The sequence below is a fragment of the Magallana gigas genome, chromosome 1 (genome assembly GCF_963853765.1).
Source record: "Magallana gigas chromosome 1, xbMagGiga1.1, whole genome shotgun sequence".
NCBI lineage: Eukaryota > Metazoa > Mollusca > Bivalvia > Ostreida > Ostreidae > Magallana > Magallana gigas.
Window position 1 is genome coordinate 25,287,097 of NC_088853.1, and position 12,374 is coordinate 25,299,470.

General features: G+C 32.0%; 1 protein-coding gene across 1 annotated transcript; it reads left to right on the top strand.

Annotated features, from left to right (window-relative positions):
• The first annotated feature begins 499 nt into the window (after positions 1–499).
• On the top strand, positions 500–7,268 carry LOC105332639 (uncharacterized). The gene is made up of 9 exons (XM_034463042.2): positions 500–637; positions 1,015–1,266; positions 1,934–2,188; positions 3,144–3,281; positions 4,139–4,276; positions 4,948–5,085; positions 5,213–5,353; positions 6,196–6,313; positions 6,406–7,268. The coding sequence occupies exons 1-9, from the start codon at positions 556–558 to the stop codon at positions 6,533–6,535; spliced, it is 1,392 nt and encodes a 463-aa protein (XP_034318933.2). The 5' UTR covers positions 500–555; the 3' UTR covers positions 6,536–7,268.
• Positions 7,269–12,374: the final 5,106 nt, after the last annotated feature.

Consider the following 12,374-nt stretch of genomic DNA (forward strand, 5'->3'; position numbering starts at 1 on the left):
ATTTCTATTGACTTTTTTTTAATATGAAAACAGGATCTGAATGACTCAGTCTATTTCCAGAATTCCATCACAACAGCTTTCATAGATACCTAAAATAAATACGACTAACAACTGCATTTTACCTGTTCTTTGTTGTCAAACTTGTCCCGCAAATATATTAATCTTATAAAGTCAAGTAAAGTGAAAGCTGTGACCAGCCTTGTTCAAAAATAGGAAAAAAATATAAGGGGTATTATTCCCCTGTCAAAAGTATTTCAATTATATGGTACAAGTTAAGGCATGACGTCAAAAACGAATCGAAACAGTTTTCTTCCCTTTTCTTTCCAGAACTAAATCGCTATTATAAGTATGCGGTAATGCCATATGAGTTTTATTATCTAATTGGTTATTACACAATTGGACGGAAGAAATTTTAAATGAAGTGACAATGACTTATAAACACAACTGTGTATTTTAAAAATGCTTTAGATTGAAAATATAATACGGACAAGTAAATTTATTTCCCGATAGGCAACAGGCTAACTGCGTGTGCTCGGTCACATCGTGGATCCGAGTATGATTTTATTATATAGCGCATCTGTTGAATGCAAATATTTTCTTTTTATATGTTTTGGAGGAATGGTAACATGTGCTTATGGTGAGTAAATATAATTCCCTTTCTTAAACCAGTATTCGTTTTCCCTTGTTTGAATTTTCTTTTGATAAGAATACTAACCAGATATTCTTATAGGAGACGTTTAGAGTTTGAATAAGCCAATGACATTAAACAACTTTCAAGACAATACTCTGGTTTCGTCAAAAGTTGATATGCTTCAAATTTCTTGTAACAATTGAAGATAGATTTATGATGGATTGCATGGATAGGCAAGCACATTTCACTGTTTGCAAAGTCTTAGGCATTAAGATGACAATACCAATTTTCAACAGATTGTTTATAAAGTATAAATTGAATATAAATAAATACCTGTCAATTTCAAATTGAAAACAATTTACTAGTCTTACTCAATGTTGTAGGCCAGTCATCAGGAAATGTTGCTCTCTACAAACCTGCTTTTCAACAATATCTATTCACTACAAAAGTAAATGCGAGCAGATTTTACGCCAGCAATGCTTTAGATGGGTTGATTTCCGATCTAAGTGCCCTTGGAGGCCAATGTACTATTTCAGCCAATAACAAAAGCACTGCCACCTGGTGGGTTGACCTCACACGTCTCGCAAATATCGATCGCATTAAAATCTATCACAGAACAGATAATTTGGTGTGGGGTAAGTATCCATTCTTTGGCAAGAATCTACATATTAGGTTTGAAAGCTTTTATCGTCACTTAACATAATTATTTCTTTAAGTTTTCCAGATCTTGATATGTGTTTTCTTTAATCCAAGATGCATTGCCGATCAGACCCAATCTAACACCAGAGTAAACTGCAACTATTCCCCGGGTTTTCTTTTGGGGGCTTATTTTGGGTTTACTTTTTGAAAATGTGTCTAGTTTAGGTTGACTCTGGGTCCACACCGGGTTTACTTTGGGTTAACTCGCGGATTGCTCTTTGGGTTCTATTGAATGAAGCAGACCAGTCTTATCTAATAACTTACTGTCAGTAATTCCCATCCTTTGTATATCCCAAATACATATGTAGCGTCTGCCTCAAGGTTTTCTTCTGATCGGGGTTTACTCTCTTGATTTGCTTTCAGTTTACTCTGGGTCTGGTCTAGTAGACCCTAGAAGGAATCTCACGGTTAAGTTGAAGTCTACTTTCTGCTAGGTTGAATCTGATTAGGAGTAACCATGTTAACGTTATCTTGTTCGAAATGACACCAGCATACTGTAATATCACGCACGGTGTATTTGTGTTTTAAAATGTGTCATACAATATAAAATTTGACTATGTTAATTTCCAAATTGATTTATTAAATGCTTTAATTTTGATATAGATTCATCTAATGGCTATACCTCTAGGTTCTTGGGATTTTCTGTGTATGTCTCAAATACCACCTCTATATCAGATGGAACACTGTGTTTTAAGGATGATTCTTTTAATATAAGTACAATACCTGAAGTTTTTAATACCACCTGCAATATCTATGGACAATATGTAATTTTCTACAATGAGAGACTACCAGGCGTTGCGTATCCAAAGGATTATTCTACATTTGCATTTGCTGATATCTGTGAATTTGAAGTATATGGTAAGTGTCTTACTTTGAGTGACAGAAAATAAGTAAAATAATGTAATGTATAAAATAAAGGAAAAAGGAACATTAGTCCCTTAATACTACATGTAGCTGCAATAATGTAACCCTCTCCGATTTTTTATTTCTTATGTTTTTTGGAGAGGGCTTCAATTCCATTAGATCTCCGTAATGGTGCAAATTATCTTTAAACAAACTGACCGTATATAAATCAAAACCACATAAACTACACCAGAAGGTTTACCAGTCCTCTTCATCAGCAGCCATGACAGTTCTTGCGTGATTTCAAGGGAATTTACGCTTGGAGTTTTGATGGATTTGATAAAGTAAATGTCAGTGTGAATAAGCGATCTTACCTCATTCTATAACTAAAATATCGAAAAGGTGAATCGTGGAAATTTCATATTTCCCCCGTTATTTATGTTTAAAATTCTTAGAACTACTATACTCAGTTAAAGACCCGCTCCTGAATTTTCTTTGTCTGCCCCCCCCCCCCCCCCCCCAAAAAAAAAAAAAAAAAAACGATCAAAATCAGTTAATATGGGGGAAAACGTTCAACCTGTGTTGTTGACATACACGAAAAATATCAGACATGTGGACTACTTTTGATATTTTTGGATTATATTATGCCATACAGAGCTACAATGTTTAAGTTCAGGTAAGAAATGCAAAATTTATTGTATGTAAACACGATTGGGCCGAAATCAGCGCAAGAGTGATTCACTTCCACACGTGCACCATTACGGAGATCCTATGATGTTGTAGCCCCCCCCCCCAAAAAAAAAAAAAAAAAAATATATATATATATATATATATATATATATATATATATATATATATATATATATATATATATAAATATTTTGCCGTTCTGATATATAGTGTCTTCACAACGACCAATATAGTTGTATTGATAATTAACATTTTTTTCCTCTTTTTTTTTAATTCAAAGAATGCGACATTGGATATTTTGGGGATAATTGTACCGAGGAATGTGGTCATTGTATCGACGGTACGCTGTGTTCTAGCGTGGATGGAACGTGTACGTCTGGATGTAGTGCTGGATACACTGGTAATCTGTGTAACAGAGGTAACCACTTATTATTTTTTAAAAATAATTCTTAATGTAAATATAATAATACAATGACACAATACAATATATTATTTGGGATTTTTAGAAAACCTTTTTAATAAACAAGCTCACATACCCCCCTCCCCCTAAACTGCCCCCCCCCCCCCCCGTACTTGATGTTTCACACATATTGCATAGCAGGTATGAATAAAATTCAAACAGGTTTTTGACTCTGATATGTAGACAACTTCCAGAATAATATCACATCAAAACTTCCTAGAAGCAACGTTTCTAGTTTCGAAGTTCCTAACTTCTCAGATAAATAACGATATAGGAGTTTTGTAGTAAAATGTACATCTAATTACCTACAGAGTAACACAAATATATAGCAAGCACTCTACGTTTAAAACCACCAAACTCCTACAAAAATTGAAAAAAAGGTAATATGCAAATCTTTCCAATAAAATTTGTTGCATCCTAAGACTGACGTGTCAAAACCATTTAAACATCGCAGCTTGTTAGGCAGAGTATAAAAATATACAGTTGTTGACCGGGGTCGAGGGCAACAGTTGATTTGTTTGACCGGCTCACAAACTGTTGCCCAAGGCCAGAGGCCGTGGGCAACAGTTTGCGAGCCGGTCCGACAGATCAGCTGTTGCCTGAGACACAGTCAACAACTGTTTTGTTATACCCTTCTAATCAATGACACGTTTTTTGCGGAATATGACGTCACCGGTCAACAGTTTTTTTTAACACTCGATTTTAACAGTTCCAATCCCTCTGTTCCAGTCCAACAGTCAAAATGCTGGACTTTTTTTCGTATAGAATTATATAGTAACTGTTTTACAAGGGTATAACAATATTTTATGTTGTAGAATGCGCTAGAGGAAGCTACGGTTTGAACTGTAACGAGACCTGTGGTCATTGTTCTGATCTTTTGTATTGCTCAAAAGTAAACGGCACGTGTCTTACTGGTTGCAAGCCGGGATTTGAAGGAGAACGATGCCAAAAAGGTTAAGTTAGCACATCCATTGAATTAGTATATCTTAATGTATAAAAAAAATCTAATTTAACTCAAAGAGTTATTGATAAAAATATCATTATTTTAGGAGTATTTCTCAACGCATTATATAGTCTGCAAGTGTAGGTACTGTGCTGTGGATTTTTTGTTATTGTCGTTATGCAAAACATGTGATTGTTTTTTCCAGGTGCCTGTTGTTAATGAATGAAAGAGAGGTTGATGCTTGCTTTGATGGTCAGATGATTATTGATTAAACATAAACATGATTTATAAAAACAAATTTTCAACATTGTTTTCTCTTCCCACTACAAACATTTAAGCCACAAACTTCTTAACAACTAAAAGCATTTATTGTACATGCCTTTTCTGTGTGGACAATCGCTCTTTGATTTTTGCAATTATTTAAAGATACATTAAAAGTAAGCATTCATTGGAAGTTTGGATATTGCTCGATAAAGGGTCAATTACCAAAATACAGTTTTCGAACGAAATAACATTAAACATAATTCTAATATTGCGCTGTCTATGCAATTTTGTACATACTGCAGTTTAAGAAAAGATGCGTTTAAAAATAGGACTAACTGATTGTCTGACGGCTCAAAAACAGAACAGGATATCCATCACAACTTGTTACGTAAAGTATAAAAATCATTTATGTTGTAGAATGCGCAAGTGGAAACTACGGTTTGAAATGTAATGAGACCTGTGGACATTGCTTTGATCTATTGTATTGCTCCCATGTCAACGGCAAGTGTCTGACTGGGTGTATGCCAGGATATGAAGGCCAGCTATGCAGCAGAGGTAAAACTGGCATATACATTAAATAAGTGTTTGTAAATGTTAAACATATCAATACAACAATAACTAATTAAAATAAATTTTCCAAAAATTATCATTAATTCTGCGTATCCTTCAACCTTTTCTGTAGCCTGCAAGTTTGGGTACTATGGAATTGATTGCCTTCAAGAGTGTAGCAGCTTTTGCAAGACATCGCGTGACTGTAACCACCTGACTGGTGTATGTAAGGGTGGCTGTAGAGATGGATGGCAGGGTGGTGATTGCTTTGATGGTTAGTTGTTTGAAGAAGTAAAGCTAAACATAACCCACAAAAGAGACAATTCGCCATGTTTCTGTATCATTTCAATTATCCCTTTAACCCCTGACTTCCTAACACCTGCATATGTATCCCTGTACATGACTCACCTGCGAAGTATTCTTACATCAATTTTCTTTGATAGTAGTTTTAATGAAGCCAGAAAAAATATTTTTATATTCTGTATAGCATTAGGAATCATAAAATCCATAAAAACGTGAAGAAGAAAACGCAGCGTAAGCAATACCTGTACTATATGCTGGCCTTGGTGTCCAATTACTGTGGAATGATAAAAATTCGTGAGGGCCAATTTCCGTAGATTGCTTGATTTTTACTGGTTCGTGGGGACGTAATTTCTTGTGTTATTTTACGCCTGCAAAAGGAAATATGACTTTATAACTCTAATTTATTAATTCATGGAGGATGTTAATTCGTAAATGAGGTACCCACGAATTCCAAAACAATTTAGCCATCACGAAAGCAAATGATTCCACAGTAGGCGAATAAGTGAAGCGAATGTAGAAAAGAGTTTGCATTAGGTAGTGGTATCGGATATATGAAACCAGAATAGCGTGCGCTAGTTTATAAGTAGGGTTCGACTTAAACATGCATACAATATATGTTTCAAAATCATTCACCTTAGAAACACATAACAACAATTTTCGGAATATTTTCTAGCCAAATTTTAATTTCAGGTTGATGGTTTTGAAAGAGCAAATAAAAACAATCGAAGCAAAAACGATAACCATTCAATTTGTTGGCTAGTATACTTATTTTAAGTACATTTATATTTCATTTAAGATTGTTTTCCCCTCTAGTTTCAAAAGTCGTAGGAGATAAAAAAGACTGGAAGTCTGAGTTTTATGGAATTGTTGGAGCTGTTTGTATATCGTTGATTCTTAATGGAGTACTAATTGCATACATTATTGTGAAATGGTAAGTAGTATAATAATGGATTATTAACCAATGCCTTTTTAAATGAACGAATCAATTGTTTTTCTTGTAAGTTTTTCTTCATTATTTATCAGGATTAAGCTATCGCGACCAAGATTGTTAACGAACCAAGTACAGAAACCCAGGAATAGCGAGCACACAAACGACACATTCTATGAGGATCTTTGCGAAACCAACAAAGCTCAACTATATGAGACATATTAAGAAAAAAAAAATGTATACTGTTCACGAAAACACCATAGTTTAAAATCTATATGAACGACAAAACATTTTTTTTTGTTCTTCGTTTGCACTGAATGTTAAGAATATTAATTTGGGTCTCTGTCATTCTGTGTGTGACACCACCTTTATTTGGATAATTTCAAACTTCTTTAAGTTTACCATATACCATTATGGAGGCTTCTAACGATTTTAAAGTCAAACGTTAAGGTTATAAATTATCTACATTCTGTCTGTCCCGGACACTGGTTTATGGGCAATATCTTATACATCATCTAAGATGTTGCAATGAAATTTGATATCAGGACTCTTTAATTGTCTAAAGTGGATCCATTTAAGTTTTGAGATCAAAAGGTTCAATGAAATTTAAAAACGTGTAAAGGTGCATTTCATCTAAAGATAGAAAGAACTCATTACCGAGAAGAATCGGTTAAGGACACATCATGAAACGCATGTGACATAGAGGAAATTGTAACTGAAAAAGCTATTGTATTACTTTGTCAATTTTTTAGTAAGCAAAAATGTCATTAATTTAAAAGAAATTGAAATACATGTAAGTTCACCTTAAGTCAAAATATTACCAATTCATATAGAACTATATCTATTAATGTAATACGTAACTATATAGGCAACATTTTAATTTTATTTGAATTATACAATTTAATACAAGAATATTCTAACAACGCCATCTAACTCCTTAAAAATGTAGAACGTAAGGTCCGATAGGCTGTGTATTGATGTTATATAAATTTATTTAAAAGCAATTGTGTAATAATCATGTTATACTTTTATCACTTTTAAAAATTACTTACTTATTCTTACTTATTTTAATGAATAAATACATTAATATATATGATTGTGTCCTAATTTATTTCACTTATTTATCTGATTAAATCTCATAGCTGTTTTAAACATAACCATTGACCTAGAATTATTAATAATTTAGATTCGATGGTTATCCAAACTGAAGATTAGTTAAAACAAACGCACCGGAAATCAAACTGTCTCTCAAATTGAATGTATCATAGTCAAGAAACCATTTTATACGCATTACATATTAATAATTGTACGTTATAATTGACATTAAACAACGATAAAGTTTCATACAGCTCTACATATCAAAGGAGTAATTTTTTGTATGAGTATGGCTGTTGTGTGAAGAAAAAAAGTAGTCATTTAAAACATCTTTTATCAGGTTTTACAGTGGTGAAGATGGTTTTTTGTTGGTGGTTCTATTTGTTGCTATAGAGCTAGGGCCACGAAATATCAGAATGTGCCATTTAATATTCACTAAATTTAAATCTGAAATAAAAAAAATCGCAGTGTCTTAATATAATGTAGGGCACCTTATTCTGCTTTGACAAATATGTATTTTGTTCAAGCACATGCGCAACATCAAACATACTATTGCTATTAAAATACTGTCCGCGTGGTATTTATTTACGTTATGAACGCGGGCACAAATTTTCCGCGGAATTTTTTCCTAGTGAGCTTAAACTGCATTTTTGAATGCAATTTTGAAATTGCATTACATGAATAAGGATAATCGGAAGTTACTACATTATATAACACTTGCATATACGTGTACCCAATGTATATCATGTTTATCTATGCTAACTGTCAAACAAATTTGTATTGAGAATTCACATAATAAATAATTTAATCTCCTAAGGATTTGAATTTTCTGTAAATTTACTTGCATGAAATTTAAACTTCTTCCAGCTTGAGATAACGGCACGTGTCAGACGACAAGTAGCCCCAAGCGGGTCTGTCATTCAATGACCCAATTAACTACCCGCTAAGACCCATGTTTTTACTGCAATTTTTAGATCCCTTTGTGCTCCGACTTTTAATTGATAAAACTGATCAACTCATTATTTAAACGATGTGGTGTTTCACAAGACGATTTTAGCCAGCGTCGTAAAATCTTGACGGCTAACTAATGACTACCGACCCGTGCACAACCGATAATTACTGTTCACTGTGAACAGTTCTTACAATTTAAGTCCAAAGTTGGACAAATTCTAGGTAATGAAAATCGCTCAGAACTAAATTTAATAATAATTTTTTAAATGATTTTTTTTTCATTCAAGGAATCCGCGTAAATTTTTACCCGCGGATTAAATTGATTTTGTGATTCCGCGGAATTATGACCCCGTCGAAAAAAATACGTCTACAGTAGCTGAAAATTGTAAATTTTACTGTTGTTATTCCAAAAATAATTTTGGCACACTTAAGTGCATTTTTAGATCTTTGAAACAGAGATATATTGTAATCATGCACATCTCGTGTGGCCGATACGAATTTTACAAATTTGTAAAATTTTAAACAGAAAAAAAACAAGAACACTCTATCTTAGGGTAATTACTTGCTCAATTTCTATTGAAATAACAAAAATTATTCGATATTGATAAAAAATTGTTTGTGATAATTTACAAAATCATAATTTTATTGAATATTTTTTCTATAAATGCATATTAAAATGATATTTAACATGATTTATGTAATAACTTTTTACTGTGCATTCATTACTCATGTGCTACTTTTTGGGCTTTAAATAATCAAATGTTAGATGTTCATGTTTTGTTTGCTTCTAAATAGTGAACCTTCAGTCGTTCTCGTTCTCTCTCTCTCTCTCTCTCTCTCTCTCTCTCTCTCTCTCAATAAAAATATTTCTTAATTCTCAGACATTTCCGGATGGTTTTACACTTTCAACAATTCTCTAACAAAATATGCATATCACTAGAAAAAAAAATGAATAGAAGTTATAGTAGCTTGCAACCTCAGCATTACGTCATACAGTTTCAGATTGCAGGGTAAAACTTAATATTACCGCTGTAATATTGACTTTAATCACTGATCTCTTTATTCAAATACTTCATTGTTTATCAGCTGTTCATGGTTATTTTATAAATTACGTTATTTTCATGCATTGATTATGTCGTCAAGATATTTATTTAAATAATTGAATTCAAATGATGCGTAGTTTTATCATTCATCAGGCTATTTTACAAAACATACGTCTGTGTGACATTTTTTCCCCTCCAAATACCGCCATACTGTAAACTCCATTTATTAACAAAAAACGATTGAAATCGAAAAAAATAGCTTTAAAAAGTGCAAAAAATACATTTTTTTAAACCAGATATGATTTTTCAGGATAAGACAAATTTTGATAATTCGTGGCTATAGCTTTTTCTTTTTTTAATTTGTTTGTCAAGTTTCAGACAAAATATGTGTGTTAATTCATGTTTAGAAGATCTCTAATCGAAATGTCAGTGTAATGACTATATCATCAACGCTTATCTTTATTTAATTATAACTTTGTCCATGACATTTCTTTTGGCAACCTGAATAGTAGACTGTAATTTCGTTATATTGCAGTTTCCAAGGCGGGTCTATTGTTCACGCGCTGCTTTAAAATTATTTTTTTTTTCATTTTAAACATTATAATCAAATGTCAACCTTTTGTATCAAGCAGGAGTCTAGGAAGTGAAATCGTCCTCAAAGCAATCACACGCGTGCTTCTAAACTTCAGAGGCGGCGAAAATAGTCATTATTTGGTTCCATCTTATATTACACTATGTAGCATAAAAGAAAAAAAAATCTTTCAAAAATTAAGATTTGCTGAAAAGATATTTTATTCTTAAGAAAACTAATTTAAACAAGCATTCTAAGAGCATTGCATAAGCAATACACGTCCCCTACCAGTTTGTAGAAATTTGTGAAAACAATGACCTATTTTTTAACAGACCAATGTTTTTACTTCTAGGATTAGCGTCTGACTCAGTTCTTTCATATCGCCTATTCATACTCATGATGATAATACTGTGATATTATTTTGATTAAAAAGAGCATTACAAAGACTATTTGTTTATTTAGAAGTTGATTATTTTTCTACTCTTTTGGGAATCTGATATGCTTTAACCTTTTTACATTGTACCTATCTGTCCTCATCTTATCTACAATGCCACAATAAAGGGTTAATTCTGTAATGGTATTGATGCATCTAGTGATATTGCTTTTTCACACACCGTTTTTCTGATTATAAGGTAAAAAAATAATATAAAAAAAAACCATTTATCAACTCAGTAAAATGAATTCTAACTAAAAAGTCTGAAAAGATAAACAAGAGGCCCATGTTGCCATATCGCTTACCTGAGCAACAAAGACTTTAAACGGGCGTTAAAAAGAAATTGTGCCATATGGCCCCTCGGTAGAATAACAAAAAATGAATATTTTAACAATCAAATTTTACACTTTTTTGCACACACGTAATCTCTGACATTTGTACCTTTACATTTTCTTTCTCAACTTCTTAGGAATTGTATTTTGTAAAAAGATATATTTTAATAGTTATTGTGTATTATTAAAAAAAATTCCTATAGATGTGAAGAAGAAATCTTAAAACATAAATGCACCTCGGCGATATTAATTTTTTAAGAAGTGCTTACAGAATTAAACATCTGATGCGAATCAAATTTTAAAAAATAAACAGATACCCGGTATTTCATGATTAGAAGTTTCTGTTTTAATTTAATCAAAGATAAATTATTATCCCCAAAAAATATTTCTTAACTGATGAATATTTGGTAACAAGCTGAATGGAAATTGCATCTTGCGATTTTGTTCTTTATACAATATACAGTAAAACTCGTTTAGTACGAACACGAATATAGCAAATTCTCGGATATAGCGAAGATTTTTTGTTTTGAGTCCCCAGTAAAATTCTTAACAAAACTTTGCAGAATTTTACGTTTAGAACAATTCGGATATAACGAATTTACGGATGTAGCGAATTGATTTTGAGTCCCGTAAAGGTGAATATTAACGGAATTCAACACTTTTATAACGAATTCTTTACAGTTGAAAAAGTTTGCACATATTTAACATACTAGTTTGAATGAATTTAGTTTTCTATAAAGTTTTCAATTCACAATCCGATTAATGAAGTTATCAAAATATTATATATTTTTTAAAACATCAATTAGCAAAAATTATAGGCTGGTGAAAGAAAACATGTATATAGTGAATTCACTTTAGTTATTATTACGAATTCCTTATACGGGTATTACGAATTACGGATATAACGAAGTTAATCCGTTGGTCCCTAGGACTTCGCTATAACCAAGTTTTACTGTAACAACTTATTTTGTGGTCTCAGTTTATTGTTTTGTTAATATTACTATGATCTTACGGGAAAAAACAAAATTGATTTTTATGTCATCAAAGGTCTTTAAAAAGACTGCAGTTTAAAAGTTTTAGCGAAACAACCGCTCCAGTCCTCATATTCAAGACATCTCAGCAGTAATATGTAGTATACGTAAGGCGACACGGTTTTTCTTTTCTTCAAATGACGTCGCTTTTTGTTGAGTTTAGATTACTTAACTAAAAATGCCATTTTTGTGCGTTCCACAATATATCATAGTGTTAAAAGTAAGATTATCCTAACAAATATATATATATATATATATATATATATATATATATATATATATATATATATATAACTGTACATCAGACTATGAAACGTTTGTCAAACAGCAATTTTAATAAAAAGGTCTCAGGTCCATTTTCTATTGGTTTTAGAATGAGTGCGTGAATGAGAGCGATATTGAAAGAAATTGATTTAAATATTTTAAAAATTTACATCACGTTGATATTTACTCCGTTTGTTTGAATTTAAAGGAATAAAAACCCAAATTAAATTTAAAAAAAACGCCCGGTGAGTTAACTTAGTATACCTTATTTATAAGTATTTTTATTTTTTTTAAATGTGTGATACATGTACATTAATCTCATTTTAAGTGACGGGTATTCTAGT

Excerpts from the sequence above, each read along its gene's own strand:
- LOC105332639 (XM_034463042.2), top strand. The coding sequence starts at position 556 with ATGATTTTATTATATAGCGCATCTGTTGAATGCAAATATTTTCTTTTT. Across the intron at positions 638-1,014 it reads AATGGTAACATGTGCTTATG|GCCAGTCATCAGGAAATGTT; the intron begins GTGAGTAAATAT and ends TCAATGTTGTAG. Across the intron at positions 5,354-6,195 it reads GGGTGGTGATTGCTTTGATG|TTTCAAAAGTCGTAGGAGAT; the intron begins GTTAGTTGTTTG and ends TTTCCCCTCTAG.